The 25821-nt window shown below is 36.3% G+C and overlaps 1 protein-coding gene across 5 annotated transcripts; it reads left to right on the top strand.

Moving 5' to 3' along the window:
- Window positions 1–9331: 9331 nt before the first annotated feature.
- LOC105060830 (pectin acetylesterase 8) lies at window positions 9332–16049 on the top strand. 5 transcript variants are annotated; one of them, XM_073256904.1, is made up of 14 exons: window positions 9332–9525; window positions 9791–9942; window positions 11473–11594; window positions 11794–11876; window positions 12097–12226; window positions 13223–13302; window positions 13458–13544; window positions 13617–13741; window positions 13931–13991; window positions 14181–14234; window positions 14312–14389; window positions 14746–14851; window positions 15182–15327; window positions 15648–16049. In XM_073256904.1, the coding sequence occupies exons 3-14, from the start codon at window positions 11474–11476 to the stop codon at window positions 15768–15770; spliced, it is 1194 nt and encodes a 397-aa protein (XP_073113005.1). In that variant the 5' UTR covers window positions 9332–9525; window positions 9791–9942; window position 11473; the 3' UTR covers window positions 15771–16049. The 5 variants fall into 5 exon arrangements, with proteins under 5 accessions (XP_073113005.1, XP_010942978.1, XP_010942979.1 ...); XM_010944673.4 differs by lacking the exon at window positions 9791–9942 and having other exon boundaries at window positions 9334–9525; XM_010944676.4 differs by lacking the exons at window positions 9791–9942; window positions 14312–14389.
- The last annotated feature ends 9772 nt before the right edge of the window (window positions 16050–25821 follow it).

Here is a 25821-nt window from a genome sequence, read left to right on the forward strand (position 1 = left end):
TGGTGGTGTAGAGCTTCATCTCTTGTCATCGGTATGATCCCGATCTTGCGGTCGGTGTGCTTCCAAACTAGGGGTCGGATAGTAGCTGATGACACATAATTGTTTTAGTTTGGCTCCACGATCTTCTCCTTTTAATGTATGAGAAAATTTTTTATCTCTTTCAAATCATTGGTAAGGTATCTAAGTAAGTGTTCGACCGTAACCCAATGAAAGTAAGGTCGATGTCTGGTGGTAGATTTTCCTCCATAGTAATACCCTTTCAAGTTTTTGCCAAATACCAAAAACGGGGGTTTATTATCATGGGAAGGTTAATCACTTAATATGACATAAGTTTATTCATTAAAATGATGAAATAGATTTATATTATGGGCTAGACTTGTCCCTTTTTATATTTTAGTATCATGTTTCACGATTAGACTTGCCATATTTTTCAAGTACCATTTTGCACTTATTCACTCTGTAGGTGCGCAAAAGTGATATGGCATTAAGTGGAGTCCACTACTTTCGGTTCTTGTTTGCATTTATTTCTCAACCAAACACCAAAAAAAAAAAGTACCTATTTCATGGAAACTTATTTCTCAACCAAACGCGTTTAAAGGGTACCTTGAATTGTGCATCACACAAAGTTAAATCATTTATTATTTGTTAAATCATTTATTGCACCGTCATATCCAACATGTATGGGTTGGCATCATGTTTGTTCAATAAATTGCCCCACCGAATTGACGAAGATATTGAGATCATGTTCACTGGCTTTGGATGTTTCTACCCGACGTATGGATCAAAACCTTCCTTGTGGCAAGCCCAAATTCAATACGAGCCAACGCAGTTTGCTTGAAGGAAAAGTGCCAATAAGAAAAGCAAAGAAAAGAAAGCAAAATAATCAAGGAACATTATTTTGATGATTAACATATTAAGCACTCAAAGAGCATTTTTTTTTTCTATCTAAAAAAAAAAAAAAAATCCAATTCAAGGAACACTATTCTAATTTTTTTTTGGACTAAACAATATGAGTATCCATCTTGGAATGTTTGTATATTGGGATAAAGATATAAATCAATGTTTTATATCTAAATTGGAATGTTCCCTGGAAACGGGGCGTGAAGCATCAAGGAACGGTTGGTGCAAGCTGTAAAGTATATGAAGATAAATAAATGAAACACGAAAAGGGGTCCATACGTTGATTGAAAGCAACAATATCAGGCCCGTGCTCATCTGGGGAAGAACGTTAACGTCCATTCCTTCTTTCTTACTAATCTACACCGCGGAGGGTCGTATTCTACGTTTCCCACCCATCCTGAAGGATCGAACAGGAATCCAACAACGGTGATGAAGAAACGAGATGAGCTCCTAGTGCAAAATTTTGATAACTTATGCTGTTCTAACGGAGCAGCTTAATTCTTCTCTATTCCAGAGTGGGAACATGGACCTGAACGTGTCCACTCGAGTCATGGGACCACCAAGCATTTTAAAGCCATTGGGCTGTTCTTTTCAGAGTGCTATTCTTTGGTTTATCTTTCGGTGTGCTACTTTCGGCTTCTGAGGCATCTTATTTGTTCCTCTCTCCTCCTCTTTAGTTTTTTTAAATAACTTTTTAAGTGCAGAACATGGCAGCCGAAATTATTGTTTTTTACTATGAATTTTAATCTTATCAATAACAGCTTTTCTTTTGCCTTTTTTTTTCTTTTTCTTTCTCCTTTCTTTTTTGTGGTCTTCTCCATCTTTTTGCAATGCTAGGTTACTTGTCAAAATCACATGTTGGTGCCTTGTCGCATGGCACAGCATCTCTCTTTCTAATATACCATACATTGTTAACTAACTTGAGATGATATTTCTATGTCGCATTCAGTGGGGGGATGGAATCAAATCCATCCTCATGCATTTTGTACCCCACAGGTTAAGCTTGATAACCTTTCAAAATACCTATGCATGTTTTTTTAATTTTCATCATCATTTCTTGGATCAACAGGGTTACAAATGTAAAGCTAAAGATACACTTTAAACATTGTTGCAACCGGTACCATGAATTATGAGTTTTTATATCATTATTTATTTGATACTGTTTAGAAATGACAAAAAATGCATCATGTGAATTGAAATATATTTATCAAACTAGTTTTAAGCCCGTGCGTTGTCCATGATTCTAGATCACATAATTAATCATTTTTTTCAAAAAAATATTTATGAATAACAACATAACATCCATCCAAATTTCTAATGTCAATCTATATTCTCAGCTACATATATAAGTGGACTTTAATTGCAAGAGTACAATAATACCATGCTTTTATAACAAAACTTAGTGAACATAAGTGAATTTCAATACAGTCCTTTACTAACATAATGCTGTTATTTAATGCTTGAAGGATTGTTGGATAACATAGTCGAGACACATGGCATACTGAAGATTGATTGTGATTTAGATGGCATTTATAGGTGAGAAGTTGCTTCTTGCAATGGACAGCTTCAATTGCAAATTGATTTTCTCTCAATTTCTGCTTTCATATATATATATATATATATATATATATATATATATATATATATATATATATATATATATATTTATATTTATCAAGGCATACTATATGATAACCCTAACAAACATGTCATCTGCTTGGCTTAGATTTGATTATATGCCAAAACATAACTAGAAGGTTGCACTTGCATATGTATATTTAAAGACTATCATTGCTCTTTGTGTGATGAAAAGCAATATGAAACTTGATAGAATGATAAAAGGTTTTCTTTTCCTGAAAAAGTGACAAAAGTTTTGTGATCGCTGAAAAGCATGTGATGAAGGGCAGACCTCATATCCTAATCATGGACTATGGCTGGTTAACAAATCAATGGAAATATATGATCGCCGTGAGCTCCTAGATTGGTTCTCAATGATTTAATACATGGCCCATATTCAATGGATGGAGATGGCTTTTAAAATATGAATATTTTGGACACATACGGATGGTTTTGGACAGGAAAGGCCCACCAATCGATTGACAGGGAACAAAATTAACATATAATAATTTAAGAGGTCTTTCTTTATGACGGTTCTTTCCTTTGTCATTATTTTATAATTATGATTATAGCATAATAGAAATATAGCTATTTTCGACACTTTCATCTTTCATCAATATAAGATTACATTTTCAAACTCAAACCTACATTTTGCTTTCTCTGACAATTTTCACTTTCAGTCAAGTACCTAAGACTCCATCAAAAACCAAAAAAAAAAAAAATTGTCGATCCATTATTATTTGGTGTTTGATGGTAAGGACGCTATTCTATGCAGCCCAAGATCCCATGGTAAAAAGGAAACCGGAGCCATCTTTAACTGTAATTCTGATTCAGCTCATCGATTCTTTTGTGGTTGTTTGAGAACCCACAACTTTAATGATTGATTTTTGTTGAATCATGCCTGCCTCTACTTTGTTGCAGACGCAAAACATAAGACATCAATATGATTTATTATGATCATAAAATAAGATTAGGTGGTGGTGGACATTTTGCAGAAACCAGTCCATTCTCCGCCTTGTTCCACGTGGATTGGGAATCAGGTGGGACCCCAATCGGACCATTCAGCAATAATCTATTGGACCTGCGTGTGGAGGAGAAATAAGCCATGTTGATCATCTTGGATCTGGTCTCCATGACTGATCTTCGTATTTGTGCATGCGCCGCAGCAGGATATCATTTTTCATCGGATCAGCAGTCTTAAGGACACGTGGCAAGATGCTATTGCCTTGATATCATGCGTTAGCGCACCGAGCAGGTCTCTGTCTTTTGATTGGCAACTAAAAATGAAAACGGCCCTTTACCCCAAAAAATTAAAAATAAAAAAAAAATGGCCCCATCTACGAATTTTTTTAATTATTTTTTATTTTTTAATTTTAAAAATATCTCTTCTTTCAACTTATTTTCAAAACTATCGTCCATCTTAAAATCGTCGGTTCAACCGGTGATTTCACAGTCATCTCGATGCTGATGTCATCAGGATAAAATCGCTGGCTGCACCGACGATTTCAGAAATCGTTGGACCGACTGGCAATCGTCGGGGGGCAGGGGGTGCATGGCCATGAGAGAGTGGAGAGAATTGCTGGGGGTGGGGGTGCCCAATCGAGGGCGGCACGGACAGCATGGGGGGCATGCGGCCAGGGGCGGCACGGGCGGCGTGGGGAGCCCAGGGGCATGTAGCTGAGGGAGGTAGGAGGGCAGAGACGTGTCAGTCGGAGGGGTGGGAGGAAAGGAGAAATGAAAGGAGAAAAAATTAAAAAAAAATCTTAATTTAAAAATTTTAATTTTAAAATAAAATTTTAAAATACTAAAAAATTTATTTTAAAAAAATTATTTTGATATTTTTAATAATAATAAAATAATATAAATTTTTAAAATAAATTTTTAAATAATAACAAATATTATTATTTTCTTAAAAAATAAATGAATAAAAATTAATTATTTTGTTAATTAAATTTTATTATTTGATTAATAATTAATTATTATTATTTGATCAAATATTGTTTTGTAACGAAATATTTAAATAATAATTAATTTAAATAAAAATAATAAGTATTAAACAATATAATAATAATAAGTATTAAACAATGATTATAATATTTTATTTATTTAGTTATTTATTTATTTATTTATATTTTTAAAATATTTCTACTGAGTTGACCTTTCAAAAGGTGAATTTCTGAAAAAAATATTGTTATATTTTATTTATTTATTTATATTTTTTATTAATAAATAATTTTTTCTAAAAATAATTTTAAAAAATATATTTTATTTATTTATTTATTTTTATTTATTTATTTTTTTTTTTCGATTCCCTTCTTCTTCCCTCGCGGCTCTGCGTCGAGCATGCACCACCACCCTGCTTAGCACAGATCAAAAAGGTGACTCAGAACCATAGTTGCCGCTATACCTTGATGACATCAAATTATTATTAATCAAATCATAATAATTTATTATTAATCAAATAATAATAATTTATTATTAATCAAATTGCTAGTTTGATACTACTTTCATTTTCAAGTTCCTTCATGACAATCTTGAGCTTAAACAGTCTTAGTGACGTTAGAATGACAGGCCACATATAGGACCCTTATATTCTCCCCTGTAATGGGTTCTTAAACAGCCTTTCTAATCTGCGCTAAGGGGGATGGTGATGCATACTCGGTGCAGAAGTTAGGATGTATAAGATTTTTTCAGATGGATATTTGAAAGTCAAATAGTTTTAAATTTTTATGAAATTTAAAATCTCATTTACCAGTTAAGTCAAAAATTTATATAAAAAATTTAAAATTTTTTTAAAGTCTTTACAAATAAAAATCGTAGTTTCTCTGAGGGCCATATAGGGTACCTGTTTGCAGATTTTGATACAGGTAGTCAGGATGTATAAGGTTCTTCTAAATAGATTTTCAAGTCTTACACTTTTTAAACAGCCAAAGCAGGCATTCTTCTGATAAAAGGCGAGGCAATTGGATCAGATTGTAAGTTTCTCCTCTTAGCAGAGCCGTCGGGACATCTCCGACTTTTTCTTAGAGTATCTAAATCAATGGCAACTGTTTTTTCTGTTGATAGCTCAAAGAAGAAGAAAAATATAAGATTTGAAAACTTGATATTTTGAATGAAAATATTGTATTCACATCATATCTATTCTAAAAATATTATATTCATAATAAGTATTTTGTATTTTAATTTTTTTATATTTTAAAGATACGATATAGCTCCTGTAATCAAGTCACTGCCACGGTTTTTTTTTTCCTGCATCAAAATCTGTAAACAGGTACCTTACATAGTCTTAAGAAAAATTATAATTTTTATTTTCAAAAACTTCAAAAAATTCTTAAATTTTTTTGTGTAGATTCTTGATTTGACTGATAAGTGAGATTTTAAACCTCATAAGAATCTGAAATCATGTAGCTCTCGAAAATCCATCTAGAAAAACTTTATACGTCCTGACTTTCTCCATCAAAATATGCAAACAGGTATCTTGTACAGTCTTCGAAAAAACTATGGTTTCTCTTTCCAGAGACTTCAAAAAATTCTCAATTTTTTTATGTAGATTCTTGACTTGACTGGTAAGTGGGATTTTAAATTTCATAGAAATCTGAAATTATTTAGCTCTCGAACATTCATATGAAAAAACTTTACATGTCCTAACTTCTACACTTGAAAATATAGCAGTATCAAACCAACAATTTGATTAATAATAAATTATTATTATTTTATTAATAATAAATTATTATAATATGATTAATAATAATTTGACATCATCAGAATATAGCGATAATCATGGTTTCAAATTAACTTTTTGATATGCGCCTAAGGGGTGGCAATGCGTGCTCAGCACAAAGCCACTAGGGAGGAGAAAGAAATAAAATAAAAAATAAAATAAAATAAAAAATAAAAAATAAATAAAAATAAATAAAAAATATTTTTAAAAATAAATAAATAATAAATAAATATTTATTAATTTTATTTAAATTTATTATTATTTAAATATTTTATTATAAAAAATATTTAAATTTATTTTTTTATTTTTTTCTTTTATTTTTTTTTTTTTCTTTCTTTTCCTCTCTTCCTTTCCTCCCACACCTCCGGTCGACCTGCCTCTTCCCCCCAACCCATGGCTCCCCGCGCCCCCGTGCCATCCACCCCACCTCAGATCATGCACCCCCACCCCCCGCAACCCTCTTCGCCCTCCTCAGATCGCACTCCACCTTTCGACCTCCCATGCCGCCCAGGCCGTCCCCGATCGCGCACCCCCACCCCTCGCAACCCCGTCGTCCCCCATCTTCCCCACCTGTGCCACCGCCCGCTGGCCACCAAACCCCACCCCCTCCCCCTCTGCCCTCCGTCTGCCTCCCATAAAAAAAAAAAAAAAAAAAAGTGAAATCATCGGTTGAGCCGGTGATTTTTAAAATCATCGGCTCAAGCCACCTCAGGGCCAAGATGGCCGTGAAATCGTTTGTTGGTGATTTTGAGATGGACGGTAATTATGAAAATAAGTTGAAGATGAGGGTAGCTTTGAAAATATGAAATAAAAAAATATTAAAAAAAAAAAAAAAAAACCCCATCTACCGAATGCGCTGGAGGTGCATGCTAATGGAGCTCACGGGGCGGCTCACGGGGCTCAGGACCGAATGCCGTGTGGGTCAAATAATAAAAGATATAATAATAATATCTCCGCCACCATTAAATACAGCGAATAAGAGGATCAACCTCCCTGGTCCGTCCGGGACTTTTCCGCGTCTCGCCTTGCAAATATAAAAACAAATAAATATTTCTATAAAAAAAAAACTATACAAATAAATATACAAATAAATATCTATAAAATAAAATTATTTATATATTTATTTATATGGATAAGGAAATAGTAAAATAATGTAGAATAACAAAAGAAATGCAACAAGAAGTAAAATTTAATATTATTGATTTGCGATAGAAAAGATATTTTGAATGGGAAAAAAAAAAAAAAAAAGAAGAATCTACTACTATCTTCTCATCTAATCGGGTTCAAGATGTGGCATATCTTACTCCAAAATCATGCCTAAATCTGCCTAGATTGCAAGTTTAGTAATTCGCTAGATTTGTTTAAATCATATTATAATTTTCTCCATTCACCCCTTCCCAATATTTTTATCATACTATAACCTTTTCCCCTTAACCTTTGATCCTAAATTATTTGATATAATTGTCAAAAAATTTTCTAGCATGATACAATGGCACCTTCATTCTTTTGAATCTTTACAAGTTAATCATTTTCTAATAAATCAGACCTACTTGAAATAGTTGTTATCCTCTTCTACCATATTTGTGTGATGAATTATTTGTAAGATGTAGCATTATGTTTTGCCTAGTATTGCCCTACTTTAGTATAAGCAGTTGAATAAGTGCGGAACTTTAATATATGGATATTTGAAAAAAAATAGATTAATTATTTATGGAGAATAAATCAGACAATCATTTAGGATGAATTTGGTTACATATTTTGATCTTTAATTTTTAAAAAATATTTTTATTTTTTTAATTTATAATATTAAGTTAAAAAAATAAAAAATATATTTGATAATTACGTTGCTATAAAGTAAAAAAGAATATTTGAGGATGGTAAGTGAAGAGTTCGACAAGAGAGAGGGTTCAGAAAAAGAGGAAGAAGTGGGTGGAGAGGTGAAGAGCCCGACGAGGAAGAAGAGTTCGGGCTCTTTACTTTTTGATTTGACGTTTTAAATGTGTAGAAGCAAAAAAAACAAACAAGTAAATTTTGAAAAATAAAAAATTTTTATTTTATATATAAAATAATTATTTTAATTATTTTAATTTTAATTTTTTATGATGTTATCAAATATTATTTTTTAATTTTTATTTTTTAAAATTAAAAAAATAAAAAAAATATTTTTTTGATGGCTAACCAAATGCACCCTTAGCAAATGGGAAAATGAGAAATATCGGACATGGCTGTTTTAAGAGAAATACTATTATTATGCACAGGCAAAAACACAAGACCTCCTATCAATTAAAAAAAGAATGCGAGGATAATTTAAATCAATAGATTGAGGGGTGCAGGTGTTTCAGATCAGCTACGTTGATTAAATAAATATGATCGATCAACGAAAGGAAGTTCTATGTCTTAGTAAAAAAATTTGAACCTCCTAACAAGATAAGAATATCACAAAGAAAGAAAACACTAAGATAAAGTAATAACTCATATGTGGATAAATAATAACAAAAAGACTACACAATAGAAGAATTATAACCGAGTACACCGACAAGTATTATCCAAAATGAAATAGTTGTCACATTAGAGAACAAGAGAAGTCAATAAGAGATTAAGATGCGGAATCCTCTGAATACTGGGATGATCTCTTCAAGATAGAAGAAGACATCATATTGATGAACTTTAGACTAGGTTATGGATGCAGAATCTTTTTGATGTTCATCCTAGTACATAGGATAAGCGTAAAAACATTGTCCAATATTGAGATGGTCAAATGTCTATACATAGAGTTTTCGTACGAAAGCGATTAAAATTTATTTTTTTCTTGTTAATAGTACAAATTGGTAATTACTTCCAACAATTACCATCATTTTTAATAGTTTCTTGTCATGGTTATTCTCTTCTCAGCGGGTGATGTTAGTTACCGACACAAAAAAAAAATCTTTTTTATTGGAAAAACTCTTTTAGCCAGTTATTCTAGCAATTATTTATCCAAATATAATATACTGTGCAAGTGATAACTGGCTATATATATATATATATATATGATCAACCAAATAAGAGTCACGGAAGAAGGTAATTTTTAGTTGGTGCTGAAAAGAGAATATTGCTACCGGGCTTTTTTTTTTTTATGTACGGGAGAACTTTTCATTTGGACAAAGTATCGGAGGGGATAAATTAATATTTTAATATGGGAGCAGGGGTCTTTTGTCCCTTCGCCGTCATATAACAAGGGATCTTGTACAGATTTCCGGCGGGAAAGAGTCCATTGCCGGACTTGGCGGGGAGCCTTCGAATTTCAGGTAGGCTCTGCAGACTCCCTCAGTTTCAATCCATTGCTCTCTCCTTTCTTCTTAATCGGCGTTTTTATAGGAGAAAAAAATGTGATTTTTCTAAAAAAATAGATCGTTTTGGGTAAGATACGGGCAGAGATCATTTTTGTCTTATTCATTTGAAGTGTTAGAAATCGATGAATTTAGTATTAAAATTGCATGCTATCAGCTCAAAATGGATCTTTTCCCTTCTTCTTCTTATTCTTTTTTTTTTTTTTTTGATGTATGCGATCAGAAGAGGTCGTTTTTTAATTTCTCACAGAAAAATCCGGGGGAAATATACAGTCAACGCGATTTGGTTCTGTCATTGGAAGTGTCGGAAATCAACGACTTCAGTAATACGAGCTCAAAGATGGACCTTTTCCTATATATTTTCCTCAATTATTGGTTGGAAGATTTTTTTCTTTTCCTTTTTATACTTTTTTTTTTCTGTTGCGTTCTTTTCATATAATTTTTTGTTTGGATTTTTTTGTGTCAGAGAATGATCTTGGTTTTCCCCTGTTGAGGTTTTTTGGGTCTATTCTTTTCAGTGAGCCTGCAATGAGATCTGGGAATTTAGGTGGGAAGCTCTGTTTTCGAAGTTGTGAGCAAAGGAAGCATGGCTTTGGTCATTGGGATTTAAACATGAATAAAATGGATAAAAGCATGGATTTTCCCAGGCCAGGGAAATCATATGGTGAAAGTTGGTGGAACGTTTTAATAACTTTATCTAATAATTCGTTGAGTGAATGAGGGATGGACTAGATTTCTAAAAGAAAAATGTTTAGAATGTTTTAAATATTTCATCCTTAACAGGCACACACATATATCAATCAGTTAAGGTCCTGCAAATATATCGAGTTTTCTTATTTTTATTGTTGGATTTATTCTCGTCAATAGAAGTTACTGCTAATAGAAGTTACTGCTAGATTTTCATTTTAGCAATTTAACTGTTTTAGTTTCATTGAATCTTCAGTAATTTCTCTGCCAGCCTTCTTTGTTCTGTCAAGGACTCCTCTCCATCTGTTTATGCATAGAAGATTCTTTTTCTTCTTGGTTTTTCACAGTAGAAGGCTTTTGTTTTCCAATTTGTGCTTCTGAGCTCATTTCGAGCAAACAATCTAAAGATGGTCTCCACTTTTCAAGTGTCATCTGAAAGGAGGCCTGCTATTTAAATTTTTAGCCAAGGAAAACGAGGCAATGGGATTCAAAGGGGAAAAATAAGAGGGGAAAAAAGAACTATATTGGCTTTTGTATTATGAACGTCGAGTGACTTAAAGTAATACAATTTGGTGGCTTTGAGCTTATGCAATATTCAATCACCTGGTGAAATTTCATTGCATAACATGTTTTAATAAGTAAATTTGTTAAGCACTCAGTGAGGAAGAAGATTTTCTTAATAAGCCCGGAACATATTTCTCCCACAATTTAGCTGTGCACTGAAAGTTAGATCAATTGCATTTTCCCTTCCCCCCCACCCCCCCCCCTCTCTCTCTCTCTCTTTGTTAATGGAAATCCCTTCCCTTCTCTCAAGAAAAGAAAGTTGATCAATTCTTGCTTCTGATTATTAGGGATCTACTCCCACAATGTCATGATTAAAAAAAAATTCTAAATTAAAACTGCCAAATTCTGAATTTACTGCTTCCGATATCAAAATAATATTTTAGCTCATGATTAGTACTTTAAAGCTTTTGTATAACTTTTTTTTACTCAAAAAAGTTTTAAAGTAGTAACTATGAGTAAACTGGATCAACCAAATGTCGGAGAATTAGTCGAGGAATCCAACTTGTTTCTGTATGCAAGAGTTATTGGAGCTAGAGCATCTAATTTCCTCTATACTTCTATTGTCAATACATCAATTCATACTGCACCACCAATTTTAAAATATCCTGAGTCCACAGACCTTGAATTATTATATATATTTCTTTCATTCTGCAGAATGGTAGATGCTGAATTGCGTACATGGATTTATGCTCTGATTTGTTTGCTGATATTTCTGAAAGCAGAAGGGTACTTTGTGGATATCACGTATGTTGAAAGTGCTCTGGCCAAAGGAGCAGGTGAGATTAATTCATCATTACTTAGGATTCTCCTCCCATCTTAGTTGGCTTCATTGATTTAAATAAAATAGTTAAGCACCAAACAAGCATCCTTGAGTATGTTCTGAAGTGATATTCCTTTTCCAATTTGTCTCCTCTTTTAGCGGTTGGATTTTAACACAGAAGGACTGATATTTTATCTATCTGATGCATCATGCAGTTTGTTTGGATGGAAGTCCCCCAGCTTATCATCTGTCTCCAGGTTTTGGATCAGGGGTGAACAATTGGTTGGTGCATATTGAGGTCAGACTATATTTTAACTGTTGATCTAATATACTAGCCAATATCTATTCCTGGCTCATGCATGTTCATAGCATCTGTTCTTTGTCAAAAGAGCAACTGTGTTGTCGCTACAATTGAGATTTGTCTTCACTCTGTTTCTGAGATCATTAAACATTTTTTCCCGAACATACCAACAATGGATGTCACTTCAGTATTAATACCATTTTCATTTAGTTATCAGGGTGGCGGATGGTGCAACAATGTCACAACTTGTTTAGCCCGCAAAAACAGCCGCTTGGGCTCTTCCAGGCACATGGCGAAACAGATTGCCTTTTCTGGGATTTTAAACAACAGGCAAACATTTAATCCAGGTATGGCATTTAACAACTCTCTGATGTTTGTTAAGTCAGCATTGTATCTCTTTAACTTCTTTCGATTTTCTAAACCAGTCCCAAATTATGACATATTGCAAGACTTTAGTATTTGTAGTGATAAAACATTTGCAACCTATATTTCAACTAAAACTTCAAAAATTAGAAACTTTACCTGCATCAGATGATAATGTTTCATGTTAATTCCAAAATAGTATTCATTTCAACCATTAAGTGGGGAAAAAAGTCCAATCTGTCTCTTTCTTCATGTATACTGCACCTAAGATAAATTGATAAATTTTTGTTTCAAGCTATATAGATCTATAAGCCAAGCTTCATGTCAGTAAATTTAGATGATGTGGAAAATTATAATGATTGAACAACTTAATGGCCCATGATTTAATTTCAATTTGCTTCAAAGATCTGCACCATGATCCCTGTTCTCCACTCCTAAAACAGATCAGTAGGTGACAACAATGAACATTTTTGACTGCATTAGGCCAAAGAAAAATCCATGAGCTGTTTTGCCCAGGGATCTTCACAAAAGGCCAGTCAGTGTTACTGAAAGATATGACAATGATGAATATCTACAATTGGCCCTTACTGTGAAAGTTGCCGAATTGAAGTGCAATGAATTCTTCTTGTTGTAACAAAGAGGGATGTACATCAAATTTTCTCAACTATAAAGAAAATGTTCCCTGATTCTGACATTAAAAAAAAAAGAAAAAAAGAGCCTATATACAAATGGTGATGTCTGTAAAAACTGACATTTCAAGGCCATAAGATTGTTTTTTCTAATAACAAAACAATGTTGAGACAGTAGAAGAAATTATTGTTATATTTCTAGCATACATAATTGCCTTCTCCAAATACATCAACACAGAGCACTTCCCTATTCTTGTATTAATGCTATCAAAACCAATATTCATTCAATGAATAGTTTTCAGTCTCAAATTATTTCCTGGTAACTTCAGTTGATTGGAATGTGATGTCCAGACTTTTACAATTGGAACAAGGTCAAGGTTCGCTACTGTGATGGTTCATCATTTACTGGAGATGTAGAGAGAGTAAATCCTGTAAGTTCAATTCAGTGTGCTTTCTCTTGCCGCAATATTATGTATATTGTTAAATGTGAGAATAGAAAGGTTTGCTCATGAACTTAGCTTAAGATCATGTACAAAATTTGGAACATATGTAAATTAACTTTGTTTGCACTCATGCATCTGATTAGGCCACCAACCTTCACTATAGAGGGGCAAGGGTATGGCTTGCTGTGATGGAAGATCTACTTGCAAAGGGAATGAGCAAGGCAAAAAATGTATGCTTCTCTCATGGCCTAGTGTTTTTTGTTTCCTATGAATTTCCTTTATGACCCTAATAGTGATTGCAGGCTCTTCTTTCAGGCTGTTCTGCTGGAGGGTTGACATCCATACTGCATTGTGATAACTTCCGTGCCATTTTACCCTTGGGTACCAGAGCTAAATGTCTTTCAGATGCTGGTTATTTTATCGATATGTAAGTTATTCATCCTTTGTGTACCCGATCTTTTAATCGGAGTGTTTGACTCGCACCTCTAACCAGCTCCAAAAATACATTAAAAAAAGACCAACTTCAAAAATATGGATAAAGATTGCTAATCATGGTTAACTTATGATGTCAAATTCTTACTTTCCATTCTATTTGCTGGCATCTTGTCAATAACAGGAAGGATGTTACTGGAGCAGAACACATTAAGGCCTTCTTCAATGATGTGGTCACGACACATGTATGCCCCTAATAGTTTCATAACATGTAATGCATGTTTATTTAATATATTTTTAAGGCTTCTACTGTTTCGCGTTAGAGATAAACATCTAGGAAGTGAAATCTTCACAATTGAGGCTATTGTTTTTCTCTCTGGTGTTCATTGTAACTATTTTTTACCCCAGTTGACTGGTTCATGCATGTCTTTTAGGGATCAGCACAGAATTTGCCATCTTCATGCACTTCAAGATTGACACCTAGTATGGTATGTATGTCTAAAATCAACAAATATTTCAAATACCTTATTGTACTATCTTACCAACACTTTAAATGAAAATGCAGTGTTTTTTCCCTCAAAACATGGTGCAGCAGATACACACACCACTTTTCATATTAAATGCTGCATATGATTCATGGCAGGTATGAATTACTGTTGCACCAAGTGTGTTTTATCGTGCAGTTTGATTTGTAAGTCAATTTACTAAACCAGGAAAAGATTTTCTAGAACAAGCAATTATATGCATGTGCCAGACAGAATATAGTCAATGTAAATGTTCTCTTAATGACATATTAAATTCCCTTTCTTGCGCTCAAGTTATGTATGATTCAGATAATGTTCCCATAGATAGCTTTTTTAGATTATCTTTTGATCTATAATGATAATAAAAAATTCTCCAGTCTTGCTCTTCTGTATTCATTTTTCCTGTCAGCATGAGCGAGCCATTGCTTGATGATGCAAACCACATATCACTGAAATCTAGGCCTCTCCATTGCAGATAAGAAATATTTTGGTACCAGGTGTTGCTGATCCTCATGGTACCTGGCATTACTGCAAGCTTGATATACAGCAGTGCTCTTCACCTCAACTTCAAATCATGCAGGGTTAGTAGTTAACACTCTAACTTAGTGAAAAATCTACTCCTTTTTTGGAGAGAGAAAAAAAAAAAACAAAAAAGCATCTGAGAAACTCATATATCTGTTTTTAGCAATTAAACTTGTGGATAGAATGTGTTACAATCTACAAAAGATGTCTGTTTTGGTTTGATTCATTAATTGCATTCAGTCATTTGCAACAAGTTGTGAGCCATCTTAGTTTAAGTATATCAAAATGCAGTGAGATAGGGTTGTAAAGTGTCAGATAACTGTTCTGAAGATTATGCAATCAGTTGCTCAGTTTAGTGATGTTATTGATAAAATCATTTGCTATAATAGGTTTCAGGACAGAATTTCTAAATGCACTGGCTGGATTTGGGAGGTCTTCTTCTACAGGCATGTTCATAAATTCTTGTTATGCCCACTGCCAGTCAGAAATGCAAGAGACATGGCTAAGCTCTGATTCTCCTGTGCTTGAGAAGATGGTAAGATCCATTACCATATGCTATATATTGTTTAGATAATGGTACAACTTAGTGTCAACATGGCACTCATCCTCATGTCTTTTTTAATTTAGCATTACCCTCTTTCTCTGATTTACCATAAATCATGTTAGATTTGAAATTTGGGTTCTTGAGGGAGTCAATCAATATCCCTTTTGGTGGAGTATAAAATGTTCTGGTCAGATTATTTGTTTTCTGAGTGCCAAAAGTTACAGAAATTAGTTGTCGTCAAATTTTTTATTTTACTATATATTTTAACCGTAACTCTCTCTTTTTCTTTTTTTTTTCCTTCTTTTGTGCAGCCAATTGCGAAGGCAGTTGGAGACTGGTTTTATGATCGGATTGCCTTCCAAAAGATTGATTGTCCTTACCCTTGTGACTCAACATGTCACAACCGTATTTTTGGGGATAATTCGGAAGCATAGCAATTACAGTATTCTCCATTATTATTCTCATTCATCATACTATATTTTTTGCAATAATTAAAAGCTCAAAATTAGAGGAAATAACAAACAATTATGTTTCCTAGAATAAGGCAAGGCACATCAGCACCAAATTTTTGCTTGTGTCTTGCTTCATGGCTCATGCATTTGACATTATTCTTTAAGGAGAATGGAGGGGCCAGATCCCCAACTGATGTTTTCATTAAGGAAATATATGGAACATGACATCTAAATATCAATCAAGTTCTTTATTGCAATGTATCATATTGGCAAAGGAATCAGCAGATTTTACAGGTGTTTTGCTTGCTCCTAACTTCTTCAAAATTCAAGCTAGATATTTTGTCAACTTCTTGAGAAAATATTGCTTTCAAAAATTTCAGCTTATCAAGCATCATAATTTTATGTTTTATTTCCCAGATCAGGTGAAAAGCGCTAAAGTTCCTTAATTAAGGGTGTGCCGGTCTTAAATTTTGATGTTCTGGAGCATCTGGGATACTAGAAAAAATTCCTTTAAGTTTTGAGTCATGGATTTAATTGAATTATGTTATTTTATGCAGAGTACAATGAGTGTTAAGATAATTCTTGTTAGTCTTTGATATCCATGAGAACGCTATATGATGGAACATATCATGCATTCGAGTTCCTCTTATTACCACAATTTTCCAATCACAATGATAATTCTCCTCCAAATTATCATAATTGTCTTTTTTGATCTGGTAAATTACCATAATCATCATGGAATGTATATTGCTCATTCAGAGGTTATTTTAGATATTGTGTCATTCTATTTGCACCAAAATATAGGGTTTCATTCTATTTGCACCAAAATAGATTGAAAGCCTTCATATTTTTTTTCATGGGTTAGGAGACAGAGCTGAGAGGGGTGTACAAACGTTATAGGGCTTGGGTTTGTGATTAAATCTAAGCAAGAATTTTTCTTGTATTTTCCTTAATTTTTCTCCTAGTGAAGAACGTTCTTGCTCTATAGATGTAGGCAAATCTTTGCTGAACAACGTTAAATTCTGTATTCTTTTGTGGTTGCTATGATTCATTTTTCATGCTGTTTTGCTGAAAATATCCACTACAAAACTCAACAAGTAGTATCAAAGCTCCAGATTCAGCTAGGGATTATTGAAATCAAGATCTATATTATTCAAAATCCAAGATTTAAATTTTTGTCGAGGGTTGTGAAGCTTGGAACAGAATCTGCAGTTGTTTCGGGCAATATTTTATTACAAATTTATTATACTTCTTAATAGTTGGAATTCAGCATGATGATAGGAGTCTTAATTGTAAAGTTTGAGGTGGGGCCCTTCGATGAAAAAAATAATTTTAGCCTATGGCATAATGTTTAAGGATATTTTGGTGCAGCAAGGGTAAAAGCATTGCAAAACAAACAAAAAAAGCTGGAAAAAAAGAGTCTAATGAAGATTAGAAAGATCAGGAGACGAAGGCAGTAAGCACCATCTGCTTGGGCCTCGCACCTCATATAAAATTTAGTATGATGAATGAAACTTGTAGATGAAAGAAAGTACAGATGTTGGAGATCATGTTAACATCGTTAATAAAATCATTATTTAGTTGCAAAATGTTGAGGTTAAGATAGACGAGGAAGATAAGTCTCTCATTCTTTTGTCCTCTCTTCCACTCTAATATGACGCACTTGTGACTACTCTATTAGTTCAGAAGGAAACCCTTACTATTAATGAGGTGATTGCAGCTCTCAAGGAAACTGATAGTATGAGAATGCCTGTTCTTAATTCCCAAGGTAAAGGATTGGTGGCTATAAGTGATTCAAGACAATGTGGAAGAGGCAGAGACCAAGATTCCGGTAACAAAGGAAAGTTGTGGTGGAAGATTTGGATGTTATTATCGCTGCAAGAAAGGGCATCCGAAGAGGAATTGTCATTAGAGGAATCGAGATTATGAAGAAAGAAAAAGAAAGAAAAATCTAATTTCGATTAGGCCAATATTGCAGAGGATAGTTCTGATATTGATGGTGATTTGCTAGCAGTTACTATAAGTACTAATTATCTTGTCAAGACATGATCTTTAGATTCTGCATTATCCTATCTCATACATCTTTATAGGAAATGGTTGGACGCTTATAAACTCTATAATGGAGGTGCAGTTTTTTTCAGTAATGTTGCTAGTTGCAAAATTGTTAGAATTGGGACTATTAAAATTAAAGTGTTAGATGGTGTGGTTGGAATACTCTGTGATGTGCGGCATATTTTTGAGTCCAATTTTGTTTTTTTTTTTTTTGCTAAGGCACATTAGAATCAATGATTTTTCCTTCGAGGGCATAGGCCCTAAAAGTCGCTAAAGGGGTTATGGTTGTCATAAAGGGAAAAAAAAAATAATTTATATATTTTATTAGAGAATACTATTAGAGGTGGAGCAGCTGTTACTAATCCTATGTTTTTAGATATTGAAAATATTACTCTATAGCATTTGTGCCTTTACCAAATTAGTGAAAAAGATTTGTAGGAACTCCGTAAAAGGAATTTGCTCGATAGGATAAAATCTTCTAAGCTTAATTTTGCAAATATTGTTTGTATGGAAAATAAAGCAAAGTCAAAACAGACTAGCATACAACAAAGGATAAATTGGAATATATACACTATGATGTGTGGGGACTCATTACAACTTCATCTAAAAGTGGTTTTGAGTATTTTGTGCCTTTCATTCATGATTTCTCCAAAAAAATTTGGGCCTATTTTATGAAGCACAAGAGTGTGGTGTTTAGAACATTCAAGGAGTGGAAAGCACAAGTTGAGACAGGCTGGAAATTAAATCAAATATCTATGGACAAATAACAAGGCAAAATATAGAGATGATGCTTTTCTCAAGGTTTGCAAGGATGAATGGATTATTAGGTATTTTACTATAGGAGGTAAGCCACAATAGAATAGAGTTGTAGAGAGATTGAACAAGATTCTTGTTGAAAAATAAGGTGTATGAGAATGAACAAAACCCTTGTCGAAAAAGTAAGTTCAATAGACTAGTATTGTACTGCACCACTTGGTCTCTCCTTATTCATCTTCTTCCCTATACTCACCTAGAATCTGGCTAGCTGCTGCAACGGTCCTCTGGGCTTCACCACCTCCACTCCACCAGAGTCGACCACTAGCTCCTCCAATATCTTCTCTCTCTTCCTCTCTCAATCTCAACATTGCATCATCAACTTTTCTCAAAACAATCTCAATATAATCAACCTCTGCTTTCCAATTCCATTCTCTGTCCTTCCTTTTCCCAACATTCAGAGGTCCAAATGAATCCACGACCTTTACCTCCTTACACTACATTGACGCCATTCTAAACCTTAACACTTCTTTTACCTCTCTTTGCGAAGAAGATAAACCATTAGTTAGTTCTTGATAGAATTTGACCCTTTTTCTAAAAAAAAAGAAATCAACTACCAAGAGCTAAGGAGGCGTGGTTTGCGATTGGAATTGGAATCGAAATTGAAATCGAAAATAATTGGAATGAGAATCGAAAGTAATCAGAATCTCCTAAAGTATTTGATTCATGATCGAAATCGGAATGGATGGTTTTTATTATCATTGTTTGGTTCATTTAAAGCTAGAAATCAGAATGAAATATTATATTGGACACATCTCTTATTTTGGGCCAAAAAATTGACTCAAATTTCTAATTAACTAGAGTAGTAATCCAAATTTATAAAACTAATAAATTCAGTCCCCTTGTTTACTAGAAAAAGAAAAAAATCTAGTTCCCCCTTATAAATAAAATAAGGGTGGCCCACAACCTCCCTCTTTAAGTCAAAAAAATAATAAATCTAGTCTCAAAATTTTTTAAAAATATAAATCAAAATAAATTTTTATATAAAATTAAATTTTTTTAAATAAGAGATGAAATATTTTATGAAATAAAATACAAAATATAAATAATTTTATGAAAAATAAAAAAATAAAAGAAAAAAATAGAAAAGAAAATGAAAGAAAAAAGAAGAGAGGTGAAGGAAGGCATGCCCCCAGTGCTTCTTCTTCTCCACTGCAGACCCCCCTCCTCCCACGACCATGCCGCCCCTACCGTGACCCCACCCCACCGCCGTCCGTGCCCCACCCTCTGTCGGCACTGCACCCGGCTCCGCGCGACCACCAAACCCTCTCTCTTCTTCTCTCCCGGCTCTGGCGCCATCAAACTCCCTCCCCTCTCCTGACTCCGACACTACCAACCCCCCTCTCCTCCCCTCTTCAGCCGCGGACGCCTTCCGTGCCTCCCTCATCCCACGCGACCACCCCCCGCACCCTCTTCCACTGCTGCAAAGCTACCTTCGCAAGCCAGCCTCCTCCTTCCCCTCTTATCAATCCGTCGTCAAGTTAATTGTTGCCAGTCTTGCTCCTTTATCGGCACCCACGAGCATGCATCCCTCGAGGTTGACGACACGATGGAGTTAGCAGTGATGGGGGTCTGGGAAGAGGATGTGGAAAGATGGGAAGAGATCTCCTTCAATATTTTTTTTTAATTACCATTTCAGTAGAATGAGATCTCAATCCAATGAGGAGAGTCTGGATTGGATTGGGGAGGGATTGGACTATTTCCATTTCCCCCTGAAATTGAAATTGGAATGAGTCTCTCTTCAACCAAATGATTCGAATGATCCATTCCTATTCCGATTCTAGATATCCACTCCTCTAACTAAGCATCTCCTAAATGGCTTCTCTTGGGGTTGATTGCCAAATCTTCAATTACCCTAAATGCAAAACATTCAAATAATGAGATAATGTTAATGCCCCATGTAACATTCTTTTGAAATATTATTTTCATTATTTTATGTTGCAATTGATATAGCAATGATTATTTATCTCATTAAAAACCGAACTTTTAACTAGAATTATTGAATAATAATAGTAATAATAAAACTATTATCAAAGAAATTAGTGAATATTCAAAAATAATAAATTATTGAATTATCATTTTTTTAAATAATATGGAGATTTGAATTTATAATTTTATTTTATTCATGTAATTGGAGTTGACTAAAAATATATAGCATGTTTAATAAAAATATATAGTATATTTTTGCATTCACCAAGATAGTGTATATATATATATATATATATATATATATATATATATATATATATAAACATTTATGGAATTAGATAAAGATTCAAGAAATTAGATTTTCATAATTTTAATACAAGAAATGAACAATAAGTGATATATATTATATAGATATACATATTATAAAAACCTCTCCGTTATTCTCTAATATAGTATATTGGATAGAAATCTCTCTAATATTTTTTCTAATATTTTTTAATATGATAATCTCTCTGGTATTCTCGGATAGTTTAAAATATTCTCTAATATTGATACCGACTGAAAATCCTTTCTGATATTCTCTAATACATATAAATAATGAAATATTAATAATAATTATTAGTTCTGTTGGGTATAAAATAATCCTAGCCGAAGTTCGTAAGAGGCCGACCCTCCCAGGGCTCTTCCGGCTTCCGACCTTGTGCGGCGTCTTTCTGAACTCCTCCGACTGTTCAAGCTTCCATAATACCATCCGAACTCTTCCAGCTGTCGATCTTCCACAGTGTCCTCCAGATTCCTCCAACGGACGAACTCCTATCGTGCCATCCGGACTTCTCCAATAATGAGCTCCTCCATTTATCTACCGGATTGCCCCAAATGCTCTCTAGGCTTCACTATCAGTCAATTTTCTACAGTGATCGACTATTCTCTGAATCTCTTCCAGACTTCTTCCAGCCACGATCGACTTTACTCCGAACTTCTTCCGGACTTCGTCAATGATCGAGCTTCTCCAGCGATAGGACTTCTACAGTAATCAGACTCCATCCAAGTTTCTACGGTGGTCGACTGCCTTCCGAATTTCATCCGAGCTCCTATAAGAGCCGGACTCCATCCGAATTTCTACAGCGGATGGATCCCAGACGAACTTTTATAACGGACGGGCTCCACCAGCCGGATCTCTACTTCAAACTTCTATTGCAAGCGGACTTCATCCGAGCTTCTACAATAAGAAGTCTCCATCCGAGCTTCCACGGCAATCGATCTTCGTCCGAGCTTCTACAGTAAGCGACCTCCTTCCGAACTGCTTCTACAGTAAGCGGCTTCCTTTCAGACTCCTACAAGAATTAGACTCCGTCCGAACTTCTACAATAGAATTGAATTCCAGACTCCTCCAGTGGTCAACCTTCCACAGTGTCCTCAAAACTCCTCCAGCGGACGAACTTCCACAACGCCTTTCGAACTCCACTATCAATCGACCTTCTGTTGGATTCCTCATGAAACCGGATCTCTCTAGCGGACAGTCTTCAGACGAGCTTCTACATCAGATAAATTTCAGACGGACTTCTCTAGCAATCGAACTCCTGTCGGACTTCTCCAATAGAAAATTTCTGTCCGAACTTCTACAGCAGATGATTTCGGTCTACAGCATCAATGCCTAAGGCACCCAACAGCAGTCCGTCAGCAACCTCAGAAACATCCGAGCTTCTCTCAGATTACTGAGATAGAGAGCTATTCCACTCCACCAGACATCTCAACCGAGTTTCAGCCGTTCGGCTCGAATTCTCTGACAAGTCGCGATAATGGACATCACTCCACTCTCTGTAACAAATTCCACGTGGTCCCACCACTCTCTGGCAAGTCGCAACAACGAACACCACTCCACTCTCCGTAACAAACTCCACGTGGCCTCGAACGGTCCACTGACACCACTACTCTCTGTAACAAACTCTGTGCGGCCCCGAACAGCCCACTACCAGGCAGTTACGGACGTTGCTGTCAATTAGTTACGCTCTCCCGTCTATAAAAGAGATCCCCTAGATACGTTCTTCTGTAAGCTCTAAACTCTATCTCGAAACTCTACTAAAATCTCATTCGAGTGTACCATTTCTGTTGAAGTAGAGTACTGACTTGAGCGTCGGAGGGTCTTATCGGAGCACCCCCAACTCCGGTTTAGACTTCCCTTGCAGGTCCCGGTGGTGGCCGCGATCCCCTCGACTCTAGCTTCTCCGACGTCGGTGAAATTCTGCACCAACAGAATTGACGCTAGAGGGAGGGTTCCTGTGCCTTCGCAGGATCCTTATTCTTAAAGGAGTACTCAATGGGACTATCTTCGGTCATCTTTTTCGACATTTTCTTCCTCTTCTCCTACTAGATCCCCACCTAATGCCTCTCCCAAAGGCATTCACCAGGCGATCTACGGCCTCCGTGGCCAGATCTCAACGAGATCTGCAAACTCCGACCTCGTTTCCAGTTTTCCAGGCTCCTCCTCCTCCGACAACGGCAGTTGGCATGGAGCAGTTCGACCTGCTGGTTCAGCAGGTCAGGGGCCTCACCGAAGCAGTGCAGGCCATGCAGTAGTAGCAGCCGCAGGCATCTGTGTGGCTGGAAAGAACATCATCGGAGTTCCAGAATCCGGTGATCGGGCGACCCACTTGGGCCAGTCGCCCTATCTTCCCCGAAAAGGAGAAGCAGGGGGCGGAGAGCCTTCTGTCTGATCACGATTCCACCCCCGGAGGGTCCCTACCACCATTCTGTCAGAAAACCCTCGAAACTCACAGTCGAGAGGATCTCCTGGATCAAAGGTTCCAGGAGATGAACCGGCAGATCGAAGAGCTCTGCCATGCTCCCCCTGCTTACGATAAGGATATCTGTACTGACCCTCCTTTCTCTCAAATGATTATGCAGAAATCGATTCTGTCGAACTTCAAGCTCTCCCAATTTGAGAGCTACGACAGAACCTCGAATCCGGTTGACTACCTGGAGGCCTTTCGGATAATGATGCTGCTCCATGGTGCATCAAACGTCATCCTGTGTCGAGCCTTTCCATCTACCTTGAAGGGAATGGCAAGAAACTGATACTCAGCACTGAAGTCGGGTACTATCTTTTCTTTTGATCAGATGAGCCACCAGTTCGCTGCTCATTTCGTCAGCAGCCGACATCCCTGGAGAGGTTTGGAGTCCCTCATCAACATCAAGCAAAAGGAGGGAGAATCCACTGAACTTACATCAACCGTTTTAATACCACCGCATTGGAGGTCCGAAACTTGGACCAATCAGTTGCAATGGCCACCCTGAAGAGCGGTCTTCAAAAGAATGATCTTCTATTTTTCTTGAAAAAGAAGTATCCTAGGGACTTTGCTGATTTACTGGCTCGGGCCGAAGGGTATGCCCGAGCAGAGGAAGCCTTCAAGATGAAGGACAAGAAGGCCGTGAAGGAGCGACAGGCAGGTGACTCCAGCAAGTCCACAGTTGAAAAAGGGCCGAGTGAAGCTCGACCACGTTCTCGAACTTTCTTCGGACACAAGCGTGTCTGAACTCCTTCCCGAGCTCGTAGGTAGAGGAGTCCGGACCGCAGAGTTCGACGGAGCTCTCTCCCAGAAAGATTCCACAGCTATGCCCCTCTCAATGCTCCAAAAGCTCAAGTGCTGATGGAGGTCAGGGAGCAGCTGTCAAGGTCGGAAAGGATGCACACACACCCCGGGAAGTGCAACCCTAACAAGTTCTGCCTCTATCATCGTGACCACGGCCACGACACGGAGGAGTGTATTCAACTTCGAGATGAGATCGAGGAGCTCATCAGATGAGATCGGCTCGACAGATTCATCCGACGTCGATCTGAAGGTAGGGAGGATCGGTCGAGGGTCCTACCACATCTAGAGCCACCAAGGAGGGAAGAACAGCCTGAAGATCAGCCTCCAATCAGGATCATCAACATCATCTCTGGAAGATCTGGCGGGGAGCAGCTAGTGGATCGGTCGGACCGCCCAAGCGGCAGAGGACTGAAGAATCTATAACCTTTACTGAAGAAGATGCCAAAGAAATTCAATTCCCCCATAATGGTGCGGTTGTAGTTTCTTTGAATATTACTGACTATGATGTACGCCGCATTCTTGTTGATAGTGGAAGCTCTGTCGATATTTTATTTTACGATGCATTCTCAAAAATATCTATTTCAGATGGTCGATTAGGGCCGATAAGCTCTCTGTTGGTAGGGTTCACTGGCGATGCTATGCCAGTGGAAGGAGTAATAACTATAACCATAGTTGTAGGTTGGTACCTAAAATAATCTAGAGCGCAAGTGGATTTTCTGGTAGTAACGGCGCCGTCTGCCTACAATGCAATACTCAGCCGATCTGGCCTCAACGCCCTCCAAGCTATGATATCGACCTACTATTTGAAATTAAAATTTTCTACTAGCCAAGGGGTCGGAGAGGTCAGAGGAGATCAAGTCCTGGCGAGACACTGCTATAACATAGCCCTATAAAGAAATGGTTAGTCTGACCCCTGTCCGATTGATGGATTAGACACCCGTGACGATCTTGCTGAAGAACGGGGTGAGCTAATCGAAGATCTTGTCTCAATTCCTTTGAACAATGGGAATGAGGAGCATGTGGTGAAGATCGGCTCCAACCTGGGAGACGAGGTACGGACACAGCTCATCAATTTTCTATAAAAGAATGCGGATGTTTTCGCTTGGGTTCCGATGGACATGTCGGAGATTGATGCGGAAGTCATGGAACACTGTCTAGCTGTTGATCCCAAACATCGGTCGATGAAGGAAAAAATTCGAGGTCATACACCGAAAAGACAGAAAGCAATAGCTGAGGAAGTTGATAAACTCTTGAAAGTCGGATTCATCAGAGAAGTCAACTACCCCAACTGGGTCTCCAATGTGGTTCTCGTCAAGAAGGCGAACGGCAAGTGGAGGATGTGTATAGACTTCAAAAAGCTGAACAAAGCCTACTTGAAGGACAGTTATCCTCTGCCCAGAATTGACCAATTAGTGGATGCAACCTCGGGCCACGAGCTTCTCACTTTAATGGATGCATTTTTCGGCTACAATCAAATCAGGATGGCATCAGAGGATGAAGAAAAAACTATTTTTATTACTAACCGTGGTCTTTATTGTTACAGGGTCATGCCTTTTGGCCTCAAAAATGCAGGGGCGATCTATCAACGGCTGGTGAACAAGATCTTCAAAGAATAGATCGGTCGCAACATGGAGGTCTACGTGGACGAC

Source organism: Elaeis guineensis, chromosome 4 (genome assembly GCF_000442705.2).
Source record: "Elaeis guineensis isolate ETL-2024a chromosome 4, EG11, whole genome shotgun sequence".
Classification (NCBI taxonomy): Eukaryota; Viridiplantae; Streptophyta; class Magnoliopsida; order Arecales; family Arecaceae; genus Elaeis; species Elaeis guineensis.